Source organism: Leptosomus discolor, chromosome 16 (genome assembly GCF_034619465.1).
Source record: "Leptosomus discolor isolate bLepDis1 chromosome 16, bLepDis1.hap2, whole genome shotgun sequence".
Lineage (NCBI taxonomy): Eukaryota > Metazoa > Chordata > Aves > Leptosomiformes > Leptosomidae > Leptosomus > Leptosomus discolor.
In genome coordinates, this window is record NC_141406.1 from 1,904,641 (window position 1) to 1,919,267 (window position 14,627).

General features: G+C 64.6%; 1 protein-coding gene across 2 annotated transcripts; it reads right to left on the reverse strand.

Annotated features, from left to right (window-relative positions):
• Positions 1-1,162: 1,162 nt before the first annotated feature.
• NEFH (neurofilament heavy chain) lies at positions 1,163-6,060 on the reverse strand. Of its 2 annotated transcripts, XM_086474231.1 has the most exons (5): positions 5,268-6,060; positions 3,960-4,159; positions 3,087-3,211; positions 1,418-2,726; positions 1,163-1,318 (listed from the first exon to the last, which is right to left on the reverse strand). In XM_086474231.1, the coding sequence occupies exons 1-5, from the start codon at positions 6,058-6,060 to the stop codon at positions 1,163-1,165; spliced, it is 2,583 nt and encodes an 860-aa protein (XP_086330357.1). The 2 variants fall into 2 exon arrangements, with proteins under 2 accessions (XP_086330357.1, XP_086330356.1); XM_086474230.1 differs by having other exon boundaries at positions 1,163-2,726.
• Between the last annotated feature and the right edge of the window lie 8,567 nt (positions 6,061-14,627).

The window sequence follows — 14,627 nt, forward strand, 5'->3', positions numbered from 1 at the left end:
GGGGGTCCTGTCCCACAGCCAGGCTGGCAGAGTTGGGCTCCATCCCCGCTCCCAAGGTCGTTGTCCCTCCTGGTCGCCGGTCTCTCTGCCTCTCCCCTGTGGGGTGACTTCTCCCCTGTGGGGTGACTTCTCCCCTGTGGGGTGACTTCTCCCCTGTGGGGTGACTTCTCCCCTGTGGGGTGACTTCTCCCCTGGGAAACCTGACAGACCCCCTCCCCGCTCCCCTGCAGCCCCTGCCCTCAAGCACAGTGCGGGGCTGCGCCGCAGCACTCGGGTTAAACCAGGCCCTACCAGCCCTCTGGGAGCCACACTTTAAAAGGGGAAAGAAGTTAAAAAAAAAAAAAAAAAAAAGCCCCTCTGGCATCTTTTGCAGAGCAGGGAGGGGGGGGCTGGCCCTGTTTCCAGCCCCTGTGCAGGCGGGGGTCGCGCAGGCATCCCACCAGGACACTGTGCCTGCCGTGGGGCGGGCTCTCTGTGGGCAAAGGCTCCGCTTTCCTCCTGGGAAGGTAGCTGGGGTGCTGGAAAGCCCTGTGGCACCCACTAGCCCTGGGTGACAGATCCCAGCCCCCCGTCCTGGGCCAAGTTTTCTTGATTTCACCGTCTCTTCCTCCTCCCTGACCCCACCCAGAGATGAGCAGAGCCCGGGCTGTCTCTGTAAGCACTTTATTTGATTATTGCACAGAAAGCAAATAACAGTGGGCTGAGATTCCTAGGGCACCGTGTGGCTGTGAGCACCCCTGCAGCGCCCAGCCTCTCCCACCGAGGGCGGCTGCAGCTCAGGTCACCACTCAGCGGGACAGTTGTCACCCCCAACCCCCCCACCCCCCCCCCCCAAGCAGCTATAGGGCTCTGCGTTGCACTCACCCATCCATTGCACGTACGTTAAATAAATGCACTTAGGGGAGAAGGGCGGGCGGTTCCTCCAGGGTCTCTTCTCCTCGGGTATAATTCAAGTGTTTAAATGTGGCGCTCGGCGTGTGTCACACTCTGCTGGGGAAGCTGTCGGCCAAACCGCCGGGGCAGGGCAGCGAGGGGCAGCGTCTCGCACACGGACACGCTGCTGAGGGAAAGCCCAGCCTGGCGGCGGGTCCCCCCCGCCCCATCGGAGGGGAGCGGAGAAGCTCCCGTGCCCAGAGGTGCTCTTCAGCCCCCAGGGCTCCGCTCACTTCTTCTCCACGGCGGGTGCCGGCTCTGGGGCTTTGCCCTCCTTGCTGGAGGGGGCCTCGGTCTTGGGGGGCTCTTTGCTGGCTTTGGGCTCATCTTTGGGTTTCGCTTTAGCTTTGGGCTCCTCCGCCTTCTCCTTCTTGGGCTCCTCCGCCTTCTCCTTCTTGGGCTCCTCCGCCTTCTCCTTCTTGGGCTCCTCCGCCTTCTCCTTCTTGGGCTCCTCCGCCTTCTCCTCGGCCTTTGGCTTCTCAGCCTCCTTCACAGCTGCTTTGCCAACCTCCTGCTGAGGTTTTGGTGGAGCTGCTGCCTTCTCAGCCTTTCCTTCTTCTGCAGGTTTGGGGCCCGGCTTGGCGGTCTCTTTCACCTGTGGGGCTGGAGGCTCCGGCACAGCAGCCACCTTCTCTTTGGGCTTCTCCTCCGCCTTGGCTGGGACATCCTTCTTAGGAGCTTCCTCTTTCCTGTCCTCCTCAGGTCCGGGCTTGGAGGGAGCCCTCGCCTCCTTGGGCTGCTCTTCCTTCACAGGGGCTTTAGTCTCCTTTGGAGGGGAGGGAGTGGGCTCCTTGGCTGGGGCTACTTCCTTCTGTGGAGACTTGGCCTCCTCCTTCACTGGAGATTTGACTTTCTCAGGGGTCTTCACAGCTGGGGTCTTGGCCTCCTCCTTTGAGGGCGTTGGGGGCTTCTCTGGGGATTTGACAGATGGGGTTTTGGCCTCCTCTTTTGATGGAGTTGCAGGTTTCTCTGGAGACTTCACCACTGGGGTCTTGGCCTCATCCTTTGAAGGGGGTGCAGGTTTCTCTGGGGACTTCACCACTGGGGTCTTGGCCTCATCCTTTGAGGGGGGCACAGGTTTCTCTGGGGACTTCACAGCTGGGGTCTTGGCCTCCTCCTTTGAGGGGGTTGGGGGCTTTTCAGGGGATTTGACAGCTGGGCTTTTGGCCTCCTCTTTTGAGGGGGTTGGTGGCTTTTCAGGGGACTTGACAGCTGGGCTCTTGGCCTCTTCTTTTGAGGGGGGCACAGGTTTCTCTGGGGACTTCACCTCATCCTTTGAGGGGGGCACAGGTTTCTCTGGGGATTTCACCTCATCCTTTGAGGGGGGCGCAGGTTTCTCTGGGGACTTCACCACTGGGGTCTTGGGTTCCTCCTTTGAGGGGGTTGGGGGCTTTTCAGGGGACTTGACAGCCGGGGTCTTGGCCTCCTCCTTTGAGGGAGACTCAGGTTTCTCTGGGGACTTGGCCTCCTCTTTTGCGGGAGACTTGGCCTCCTCTTCGTTGCCCTCTACTTCAGCTTTCTCCTCTTCTTCCTCCTCCTCTTCAGCTTTCTCCTCTTCAGCTGCTTTCTCTGCTGCCTCCTCCTCCTCTGTGACCTCTTCGGTCACCTGAATTTCCTCAGTCTGCTCCTCCACAATCACTGTTTCCTTCTCAGATTTTTCCACCACCTTGATCTTCTCCTCACTCTTCACCTTGATGTTGGTGGTGATGCTAGGAGCCTTGGGGACCACCTCGGGGAACGAGACCATCCCAAAACCAGACTCAATTCGATATTCCTCCCCTTCCAAGAGCTTTCTGCCAGGAAAAGACCGGAGTAGGGCAGTCAGTGATTGAGTCTCACCCAGATCTCACCTCCTTCCATGACCAGGAGCTGTCAGCCACGCCCTGCAGCTCCATTTCCCTCCTTGCTCTGCTTTTGATGTGCTGGCTGACCCTGGGCTGTGCAGATTTCTTCACCCTTCCCTCCCCAAGCCATGTGCAGGGCTGGGTCACCCAGTTGGATGTTGCCCACCACGGTCTCAGAGGATGGATGGTCTCTTGCTCACCAAGCAGGGCCCAGGTGTTAGCAAGGGCCCTTGAGGAGTGTCCCCAGAGACATCAGCACTAGGGACTGGCTGAGACACCCCCCACACCTTCCCCTTGCCCACCCCATACCTATAGGCAGCAATTTCGATGTCCAGGGCCATTTTGACATTGAGCAGATCCTGGTACTCCCGGAGCTGAGCTGCCATCTCCCACTTGGTGTTCCTCAGCTCGCTGTCAAGCTGCTGGATGGTTTCCTGTGGGCAGACAGAGGCAACGGGTGACATGGGGAGCCAGTCCCCAAGAGCAGAGGGACACAGAGCACCCCTAAACAGCCCTGGTCTCCAAGGAGGGACTGCTCACTCAGCATCAGAGTGCCCTCAGAGAGGGGTCTGCAGACACAGAGGCAAGGGGATGCATCTGGGGGCTGTTCCAGTGTGTCCAGTTCCCTTTGGGGAATCAGCAGGAGCCCTGCACCACCTCAGATGAGAGCTGCACTGCTGCCAGCTGAGCCCCTGGCCCCCTGCCAGAGCTCCCTCCAGCAGGGACAAGCTGTGGGAACGTTTCTAGGACTTGGGCGAGTCTGGTGGCCACCGAACCCCAGTCTGAGGCTGGTAGGGCATCACCCTGGGGACAGTGTTTCAGTCACAGCCCCCACCTGGTGCCACCCTTTGTGCTGCACTTCCCAGTTCTGGGACACAAGACACAGCCTGAACTCTGGATGTGGTTTAGTGGCATTTGTGACCAATATTTTGAATGGCTCAAAGTCAGGCAGAGGCGTGGGACAGCTCCGTCGTGGGTGAGGGACACAACAGTCTGGGTGCAACCTCAGGCTCTGGGTACCTCATCCCCAGGACCTGAGGAAGGCTGGCTCTGGACACAACCCTGAGAATTTGCTGTGGTCATCACATCTCTGAAGCCATAGCACCACTGCTCCTCCCCAGCAGCTGGATGGTCCCTCCCCACCAGACAATGCCTGGAGTGCTGCCCACTGCACCACATTACCTGGTAGGACAGGACATCTGCATGATGGCGCTCCTCCGAGTCCTGTCTCTGCCTCTCCAGTGACTCCTGGGTCCCTTTGAGGGCTTCGAGCTCGGTGGTCTTGGCCTGGAGCTGGCGGCGGTACTCGCAGATCTCCTCCTGGGCCAAGCGGATGGCGTCCGTGTTCACCTTGGCAACCTCCGAGAGCTTGTCCAGCCTCACTGCAACAACAAGGCGAAAGGAGGAGCTGCAGGGAGGGAGGCTGCAGCCTCCCCTCCTTGAGAAACCTCCCGTCCTTTCATACTGCACCTCCCCTGGGCACCAGCCCTGGCAGCGGCTCCCTGGCTGCGCTGGCTTCACCAGCCTGGGCTCATGCTGTGCCAGGGCGGTGAAGATCCCCGGGCAGGACGGGTTTGAGGGGTGTTTCCTCCATCCTGGACTTTCCCCAGGGTGCTGCGAACCTCCCCCTCCCCTGCAGCTCCTGCCGCAGCCCCTGTGACCCAACGAGCTGCCTGCGCACCCCGCCCGGCCGCTCTGTCCTGGGGTGAGGCGGGGGGGATTTTGCCGCAGCGCCCTGCAGCCACCTCGGGGGACAGGGAGGGCGTGGGACACGTGGAGAGGGGGACGGGGGATGTGGGGGCGACACGGGAGGTGGCGGGGTGGGACACAGAGCCCGGGGCAGCCCCCGCCCCTGGGGCCGCGCCCGCCGCTGTCCGCGGTGCTGAACCGCCGCTGTCCGCGGTGCTGAACCCCGCCCCGCCGGCGCGCCCCCGGGGGCCGGAAGCCCCCCGGTACCGTAGTGCCCCACCCAGCAGGGCAGCAGGGACACTCCCTGCCCCCCCCCCGCCTTTACCCCCCGCGTCAGGGATGCGGCAACACTCCACCCCGCAGCGCACCGCAAACGCTCCTGGCTTCGCTCCAGCGCGGAGGGACGGGTAGGACACCCTGCAGCATCAGGGGGGTCCGGCACCCCGAAAACTTGCAGCGTGACCGTGTCACACTCCCCGAAACGCACTGCGGGACGGGACGGGGCGGGGGGTGGCGCAGCGCACCCGCAGACACCGGGGAGCTGGTGACAGGAGTGGGGTTAACGCCCTCCCCAGAGCGCTGGATATATGGGGCGGGGGCTGCGGCCCCCGGGCGCGGTTGCTCTAACGCCCTCCCTGAGCGCAGTATATATGGAGGGGTCCCTGCAGCACCCCGGGGCGGGCGTACCCTAACGCCCTCCCGGAGTGCGGCAGCCCACGGGGGTCCCCGCCGCCCCGGGGAGAGGGCGGGGGGCTTGTCGGCGGAGCCCTCGGCGGGACGCGGGGCGGGGGTGGGACTCACCGCGGAACCACTCCTCGGCCTGCAGGGTGCTGCGGACCGCCGTGCCCTCCAGCTGGGCGCGCAGGTCGCGGAGGGCGGCGGTGACCCCCGGGCGCAGGGCGGCGGGGGGCTCGGCGGGGGGCTCGAGGCGGGCCCCGCGCAGCAACGCGCCCACCTCGGCCCGGTGCTGCCGCCGCAGCAGCTCCGCCTCCTCCCGCAGGGCTCGGGCTCGCTCCTCCAGCGGTCCCCGAGCCCGTTCCTCCTGCGCGGAGCGCTGGGCCAGCCCGCGGGCGGCCGCCTCCAGCTCGGTTCGCTGCCGGGCCTCCTCCTCCAGCCGTCCCCGGAGGGCGGCCACGTCCTCGGCCAGGCGCGATCGTTCCAGCCGCAGCTGCCCCTTCTCGGCGCCCAGCCGCAGGACGGTGCCCCGCATGTCGCGCAGCTCCCGGGCGTACAGCTCGCCCATGGCCGAGCGCCCCGCCTGCTGCTGCCGCAGCGCCTCCGCCTCCGCCGCCAGCGCCCGGTTCTGCTGCTCCAGCGCCCGCACCCGCTCGATGTAACCGGCGAAACGATCGTTCAGCACCTGCAGCAGCTCCTTCTCGTTCCGCGCCCGCGGTTCGCCGTTCAGCGACTCCAGGCTCTCGGTGGAAGAAGCGGCCGCGCTGCCGCCGCCGCCCCCCGCCCCCCGAGCCCGTCCCACCACCGAGCCCGGCCACGAGTGGAAGCCGCTGGAAGCGGCGGAGCGCGGGGGAGCGCGGCCCGGCTCCTTGCGGAGCCCCCCCGGGGGGCCCAGCAGCGTCTCCAGCATCAGGCTCATGACGACCCCCGCCCTCGCTGCGGCACCGCCGCTGCCGCCGCCCGCTTTATAGGGCTCGGTGCGGCCGCTCCGCCCCGCCACCGGCCACGGGGATGGGCACCGGCACCGCCCCACGCTGCAGCCTCGCGGGGCGGAGGGGGGGGGGGTGGACGGGACCCCACTGCCACGCCCATGGTGGGGAGCGGGGACCCGTGATGGGGAACGGGGGGCATCCGAGAAGGGAGCGGGGACCTCCCGGCAGGAGAACGGGAGACCCCAGGGCAGAGCAGGACCCCCGGGAATAGAGACCGGGACCCCCTGGAAGGGAGAAGGGACCCCCGGGAATAGAGACCGGGACCCCCGGGAAGGGAGCGTGGACCCCTGGGAAGGGAGTGAGACCCCCGGGAATAGAGAGTGGGATCTCCGAGAAGGGAGTGGGACCCCCGGGAAGGGAGCCGGGACCACCCATGGCAGAGCAGGACCACACCCTGGAGTGAAGGATATTGGGGTCCCCCCCGGGATGACACAGGCAGCCCTCTCCCACGGGTGAGATGCCAGAGCAAGGAGCCTGGGGAGGGGTCAGCACCCAGACTCCCCACTCCGTGGCTCCCTGGGGGTCGGGCACTGCCTGAGGCTGGGGCTTCTCACTGGCTGGGGGGGCCCTGGGCTGCCAGGAGGGTCCCCCAGGACCCCCTGCCCCAAGCGGGCAGGGGACGCACCTGCAGGATGCTGGGGGTGCCCAGGCAGGGAGGAGCGGGGCTGAAAAGGGGCTGGGGGGGGTCTTTCCCCACCGCGCCCCCCCCCCCCCAAACTTGCCCTTGGGGGCGAGGGGGGGGAGCCCGGCCATCTGCATGCACGGACTGCCCGGCCAATTAGCACACGTGGATCACCTGGCCAGTCAGCCCACCTAGCCAATCAGCACTCAGGAACAGCCTAGCCAATCAGGACTTCTGGACCGCCTGGCCAGTCAGCACAAGTAGACGAGCTGGCCAATCAACACTCATGGACCACCCAGCCAATCAGCAGAGCTGCAGCCCACCCAATCAGCACAGAAAGAGCTCAACCAGTCAGCAGGTACCTCCGGCCCAGCCAACCTGCAGGTAAGCAGAGCCCAGCCAATCAGCAGCCAGGGCTATAGAGCGCAGCCAATCAGCACTCCCACAGCACTCTGGCCCTGGCAGTGATCCCGGGGGCGAGTGGAGGGGTGATGGCCACGGCCCCCCCAGTGCATGCCGGGACAGTGGGGACCCCCTGTGCTCCGATGCATGCTGGGATGGCGGGGACCCGCTGTGCCCCGGTGCATGCTGGGACGGTGGGGACCCCCTGTGCCCCGATGCGGGCAGCTCCACCGCCTGGCGCGGGCAGCCGGCGGTGCCCAGGAGGAGCCCAGGGCCGCGGTGCCACCGCCGTCCCCTGCGGGCACCAGGGTCTCCCCAGGCCCCTTGCCCCAAAGGAGGCTCCGGAAGCGGGTCCAAGAGCAGGGGAGGAGGAAGGCCGAGCCCCTCACCCTCGGGGGGGGGGGGCAATCCCGGGGGGTTCAAGGCAGCGGGGGAGTGTCAAGGACATGGGGACCACGGGGACCAGCCCCACGTCCCGCTCCCGCCAGCCGCTGCAGGGGATAGTTGCCGCTGACGGTGACCCGCTCCCCGTGACCCGCCACCGGCGCGGGCCCACGGGTGGGGGGTGCCAGGCAGTGCCCCGGGGGGTCCCCCACACCCCCAGGAGTGGGGGTGGCTGCGGTGGCTTTCCGGGGCACCCGCCTCGGAAAGGGGGGACGCAGCTGAGGGGGGTGACAGGGCGTGACATCCGTCCCCTGTCCCCCCCGGGGTGTCCCCTGTCCCTGTGTCTCTGTGCTCCACCTTACCTGTCCCCACCCCCTGTCGCATCCCCTGTCGCCCCCCTCACCCCGTCGCAGCCCCTGTCCCCGCTCCGTTCCCAGCCCCGCCCCTCCCCACCGTAGCCACGCCCCTTCACAGCCCACCCCTGCTCTAGCCCCGCCCTGCCCCGCCCGCCCCGCCCCACGCCCCGCCCCGGAAGCGCTCCCCCGCTCGGCGCTCACTTCCGCTGGGCCGGTGGCAGCGGGCGGCGGCAGCAGCAGGTACGGGCTGGGCTGGGCTGGGCCGGGCCGGCGGGGCCGAGCCGGGAGCCGGAGCCGGCGGCTGCTCCTCCTCCTCCTCCTCCTCCTCCCGCCCCAAGCGGCCCCGCTTCACGGCCCTGCCCGCGGCGGGGGCTGCTGGCGGCGTCCGGCCGTGCGCACCCCGGGCCGGGCCCCACGCACCGCTGCCCTTCGCGCCGGGCCGGGCCGTCCCACGGGCCCTTCCTGCCCCGGGCTGGTGTCCACCTTCCTGCTCCCCCTCCCCGGCCCGGCAGCACACGGGGACCGTCCAGCCGGAGCTGGAGGCTCCGGCCTCCCCTCCCCGCCCTCAGCACGGCCGCCCCGGGCCAGGACCGCATCGCGCCCCGCGGGGCCGCCGCGGGCACAGCCCAGCGCCAAGGGCTGCGCCCCCCCCCCCCCCCCCCCCCCCCCCCCGTGCCCTCTGGAGCTCCGTGGCCCAGCCTGGCCCTCCGGGCCTGTCCTGGGTGGGTGTGCGGGGTCTGCTCCCCCCCCGCCCAGCCGCCCCACAGCACCCAGGGGACTGTGTCTTCGCCGGCAGCCAGAGCCACCGGTGCGCATCACGGCCTGGTCGGCAGGGCCCGTTGGAAGGGCGGCTTTCTCTGCCTGTGGCGGGGCTGGGGTGGCTTTGGGGACTGGGAACCGTTGCTGCCATCAGTGCCCCCTTCTCAGGGCTAGGGGGGCCCGGCCTCCGTACAGGCAGTGCCGTGGCTTGGAGCATGGCAAGGCACCGTGCGGATCCGCGGGAAGAGGTCGGTACCGGGCTCTGCTGGGAGATGGAGTAAGGTGGGAGCTGTGCATGGGTCAGACAGGGAGGCATCTGAGCTGATAACCCTGTGCTCACTGCCTCCCCCGTGGAGGTTTTAGCGGTGGGAAAACCCCCAAACTTGATCAAAAGGAGTCTGTGAAACAGCTTCTGCCTAAAGGAGAGGTGTGATTGGTGTTCTCCTCCTCTGCAGGCGTGTTGTGTTGTGTGGAGTTGGGCAGGGCTATAAACCTGACCAGCGGTTCCATCCCGCAGTACCGGTGGGGGCTCACATGGGGTTTTGCTCTCCGCTCTCGCCAGGGGTGTGGGGTGTTAAAAGGCTGCCTCAGAGGAGCACTTTTTGCCGCCCCCCACACCTGGCCATGGGAACTATAGGCCGCTTCCCGCGTGGCTCAGGCTGCTGGACCGAACAGGCTTGACCCTTTGGGACCCCCGAGGGGCTTTCCAGAGGTGTTGGACCTTACTCAGCTCAAGCCAGGCTGGGAACTCCGTGGCAGGAGGTGTCTGGCCTCAGAGCCCTGCAGAGCCCGACTTTCCCGGGAGGAGAGCATCCCCCACGGGATGCTGCGTCCCGACACCTCCAGCACAAGGTCCTTGGCCTCTCTGAGGGCACTCAGCTGGCGTTTCAGGAGGGACACTCGAGGTTTTATCCTCGCTTGAGGTGATCTCTGGGCTTACGCTGCGTAATTCCCCCCTGGCTCTCCGCAGCTCGATGCTTTGGGCCCCATGGTGTTGGGATCTCCACGTGCTGCTTTGCCTGGCAGTGTGTGGGGCAAGGAACACCCCAGGGCTTTCCTCTGTCTGTTTGTGGGGTTTATTCCCCAGTTATTGGTTGATGGGGTCGGTTGCAGCTCGTTTTTTCGGTGTACAGCGGCTCTCGTGGCCCTCCTGCCGGCAGGGCTGATGCAGGGCTGGATGCCGGCGCGTTGGGCTTTCGGGTCGCTTGAGCGGCAGCTCAGCGATGGATCTGCCGCTGTTTTGGGCACCTTGCTAAGGCCACGGTGAGTTTGGCAAGGCTTTTAGCCAGGAGCCATAGAAAGGGGGCACCTAAACCCCTTGGTTGGTGAGCGATGGCCCCTCTTGGGAAGGGCTGGTCAGAAACAGGGTGGCGAGAGGACGCGGTGGCCGCTAGCCCATGGGGCTCACAGGCTGCCGCCTGCGCCCCTCGCTGCCGTTAGCTGGTGGCTCCTGTCCTAGAAGGCGCGGGGTCGTTTGTGGCGCTCGCTGGCTTTGGGCAGCCCCTTTTGCAGGGGACACTGTGGGGGTGTGCGTACAGCTTGGGTGGGAGCTGCAGGGTCTTGCCAGCCCTCGGGGTTTGGTGGCACGAGGCAGGGTACCTGTGCTGTGGCTGGGCCCAGCCTGGCCGGTGGATGGGACCATCCCGGTCCCTTCAGGGAGGTGCGAAGGTTTGAGCCGAGCTCGGGACCCCACAGCAGGCTCGCCGCCCCGCGTTGCTGCGTGCTGCAGGAGCTAAGGCTGGCCCCAGTTAGGCCAGTCCTTAGGAAAAAGATCTTCTAGGGAGCGTGTGCGGGGCTGGTGTGAGCCCTTGGGGCTTTGTGGCAGCTGTGGGGGGAGGCGTGGGGCAGAGGTGGGGTTGAGCACGGGGATGGGAGCTGAGCCCGCAGCTATACGGGATGGGCTGAGCCCCGTAATGTCACTGCTGTGGGTAAGGAGGAAGACTTGGGTTCAGCACGGGGCTCTTCAGCTGCTGGCTCTTGAGTCCTCAGCCGCTTGTTCTCCTCCTCCGTGCCTGGGTTTTTACCTTCCCCTCTCTGTGCCCGGTCCAGGGGTTTATCCGCCGAGGCCAGGGACACGCAGTGCTGCTCGGAGGTGGGGCAGCTGTCACCTCGTGCCTGCCTGGCCTCTTGTGCTGTCTCATATCAGCAGAGAACAGTTGGGTGAAGTCCCTGGTTACCTGTCTGAACGTTTAGGGATTTTTTTAGCCTGCCTTCATTTTCTTTAATTGTGCCAGCTTGCTGGGTTTGACCGAGCCACCTCAAGCGCTTTATTTGCAGCCACGAGAGGGTGTGGGGCTTGCTCGTATGAGTTTTCTTTCCCTACTAACCTTCAGCCGACCCTCTGTTTTCTAGGTGAGCTGTTTCCTAGAAGCTTGCCTGTTGAATTCCTTCTCCTCTTGGCCTCTCCCTCCGCTTTAGGTGCCAATGTGTGCCCCGCAGCGTGCAGGGGACGTGTGTTTGTGCAGGGCTGGAGTGGGTGCGTCTTCCTTCCTTCCCGCCTGCCTCATCAGACCCTCCTGAAGCCACACGTCAGGCTGGGTGGATCAGAACTCGCGGTCAGCCAGTAAACTCCTGTTCTGGGCTGTCACAGAGCCTGTGGGAGGATCAGCAGAGCTACAGTGAGCCCTCTGGCTGTAATAACCAGGGACCCGGGGCGCCTTGGGCACGGTTTAGAGGCTCATGTGGTGCTCAGGTGGCTCGTTCCTCTGGAAGAGCAGCGGCAGCAGCGCTTTGCCCTCGTCCCTTCCCAGGCAACGGGTCTCTCTTGCTGGAAGCTGAAAGGCTCCCGTCAGCAGCATCTCAGCCGTCAAGGATGGAGGAATTGGCCTAAAACAGGGTGGTAAAAATAGCTGGGGGTCGCTGATGAGTTTTCTTCTTCCACTCCCTGTAAGAGGAAACGCGTGGCACCAGCGACGGCTTTTTCAGCATCGGTGTCGTGCCCAGGGACGCGCTGGCAGCGCTCCCCTCGGTGAGAAGCACCGGGCCGCCTTTGGGGCTGTATCTCGGGTTTAGGAGCATCTTATTCACCCAGGAGAGCTGAACCTGGGAGCCCGGTGGCGTGGCAGCCGGGAGGACGGGGCCGCTGAGCTCTGCCACGTTCCCGACCCGGGGGCCTGAGATCGAGGAGGGGGTTTGCACCAGAGGAACCCCGTGTATCAGGTGCCAGGTTCTCCTTCAGCCTCAAAGTGCTGCACGAGCAGCAGAAAGGCAGATGCTTCAAACTGCGGTGCTGCTTCCAGCCAGGCCGCCGGCTCCTTGGAGCTGCGTCGCGGGAGTGAAACAACCTCCTTAGAGCTGCGTCCGTCAGGGGCAGCGTCTGTAGCAGCACCTCGCGACACCCTTCTGCTGCTTGTTGGGTGCAGGTGGAGAGCAGGGGGCTTTGCAGCAGGGCTCAGATGGCGTGGGAGCCCTTGTGCCCGGGGTCCCAGCGAGGGTGTGAGTTTGTGCCGCTGCAAAGGTCCTCAAAATGGACCCGAGGAGCCTGAGCAAGGTGTGGGTGAGCTCCGGGTGCTCCGACACCCAGCTGCTGTTTTGCCACCAGGTCCTTATAACCCCTTGAGTCCAGTTTGCCAGACTGGCTTAAAAGAAGCTCGGCAAGAAGATAAGGTAAAGTTTGAGCCGCTGCAAGGTCAGGGGGGCTTTTTGTCTCCCTTGTTTTGTCGCTGCCCGTCTTGCATCCGCTCCCACCCTGCTTTTTCTGAGTGCTGCTGCTGCTCCCGGCTGTTGGGGGCTGCTGCTCCGCTCAGCCCCTCACTGGGAGATCAGCCAGTGCCAGGACATATTTCCCAGCCTGGAAAGGAGCTCGGTGGGAATTGCTGGAGCTCGGGGGGGGGGGGGGGGGGGGGGGCGGGGGGCAAACTCCTGGGCTCGGCTCCCGGCTCTGCGCCATGCAGTGAGCACTGGCTGCCGTCTCCCCCCTGCAGATGAGCTCCTGCCACCCGCTTTTGCTCGCAAAGGCAGGGTTTGCAGCTCGCTGTGGTGACTCTAAGTGATCAGATCTGTTCAAACGAGGTGATCGAGGCTGTTGGCTCTGGATCTGACCGTCCCCCGGCTCCTGTGTGCCACAAACCTGCCTCAGTTAGTGTTGGGCTTCAGCTCGGGAGAGAGGACTCTGCCCCGTCCATCCCTTTGCCCAGTTCAAGCTGGACAAAGATGCCCGTGGAAAAAGATGAGGCAATGCCAAGAGCTGCTCTGCAGTCCCTGAACCGATTCCTTTGCCCTCCTTAAAACTGGAGCCAGGCAGCAGCGTTGGACCCTGCCCAAGGGCTGAACTCGGGGGAATTCACCTTCAGCAGGGCTCTGCCGGTGGCAGTCGCATCCCCAGGCTGGCAGGCAGCCCTGCCTCCTCGCCCTTGGTTAGCCTGGGGGCACACACACGGTGCAGGGTGCTGAGCACCCGGCTTTGGCAGGTGTTTGGAGCCTCTCGTCGCCCTGCTCGAGGCACCGGGTTGTTTCAAGTCTGGTCCTGCCGCTGGGGAGGTTGAGGTGGTGCGGGGAGTGAGGGATGCGCTTTAATTCTTGAGCTCAGGCTGGAGGAGGAGGAGGAGGAGGAGGCAGCAGTTTGGAGGCTGCTGTCAGCAGTGCAGGGCTTAAGGGCGTGGGGGAGATGGGTGGCTGTCTCTGCCTCTGAAATTAGTGGGGTTTTGGATGGCTAGAACCCACGCTGCGGTGCCCGGGGGCTCTGGGAAACCGGGAAGCTGCAGGCAAGCAGCAGGCGTGATTCACATCTCCGAGCCGGCTGCAGAAATTCCCTGGTAGGCTTCAAGTTTGCTTTCCAGGCACTTCTGCAGAGCGGGGCTGACTGCGAGCCAGGTCGGTGAAATCGGAGGGACTGCAGTAAATCCTCCTTCCTCCCTCTCTTGCAGGACGGGATCTGCAGTCAGGCGCAGAGAGCCGCTGCGGCGCAGCCCGGGAGCTCCCGCTGTTCGCTGGAGAGCCGTCGCCCTAGGGGGGGAAAAAAAGGCTCTGAATAAATCCCAGGTAATTGAGGCAGGGAGGAGCGTTGTGTCTTACAGGAGGCTGCCCAGGAAGCGGTTTGCTCACGGGGCAGGCTCGGCAGGGCTGGGGTAGCATGGTGGCAGCCTTGCCCCTTCTCCGACAGCATCGGCACTGCGCTGCCAGCACTCAAAGCGAGCCCCAAACCCATGCAAACTCTTCCTCTCTTGCTGCCCGCCGAGCTGGCTGTGGCTGTGTGCTCTGCCGAGCAGGCTCAGCCCCTAGATTTTATCCAAATTCTCTTTTTATCTCTGTTGGGGATCCCTATCCAGCTTGGACAGGGAACAGAGGACACAGTTTCTCTGGCTGCATCTCGTGAGCTCGCAGGGGATTGCTGCATTTGGCTCTCAAGATGCTCATTTACATTTTAAAACCATTTGCAAGCTCTTTTTTTTTTTTGTTTAATTTATTTTCCACTTGGCTTTGCTTTCGGTGCTCCTGCCCCTCCAAAACAGCAAGGCCACTGTGGGCTTTCAAGGACGATCCTCTGGTTTCTTTGCTGTGGAAGGAAAGATGGGTGAAGCAGCCGTAAAAGACAAATCCCCGCTGACCTTTAAGAAGGGCTCTCTGCTGCCTGCCCATCGGGCTTCCTCAGCCTGCCCAGCTGTAAATCTGCCCAAAACTGCCTGAATTATATAATATAGCCCCAAGTGCTGGGTGGAAACCCGTTGAATTTAAAGCAACACTGCTGGAGCAGGGGGGGGTTCTGGAAGAGCCTGCTTTTGATCTTGCCGGAGTGCTTGGTCGGGCGCCGGCAGATCCGTGTCCCTCAGCTGCGCTGTCCCCTTGCTCTGGTGTCTCTTCCCACCCCAGAGCTGTTCCCTGAGTAGGTGTGAGGGAGGGCTGGGAGTGAATTTTCCCTAGAAAAGTGCTTCTCACCTGAGGAGACACAAACCCAAGGGAGATTCGTAGAGCCCTTGCGGCAGGGGCGAGGGCTGCCCCGCTCCGCGTGGGGTGGGGCGAGCGAAGTGGCTGC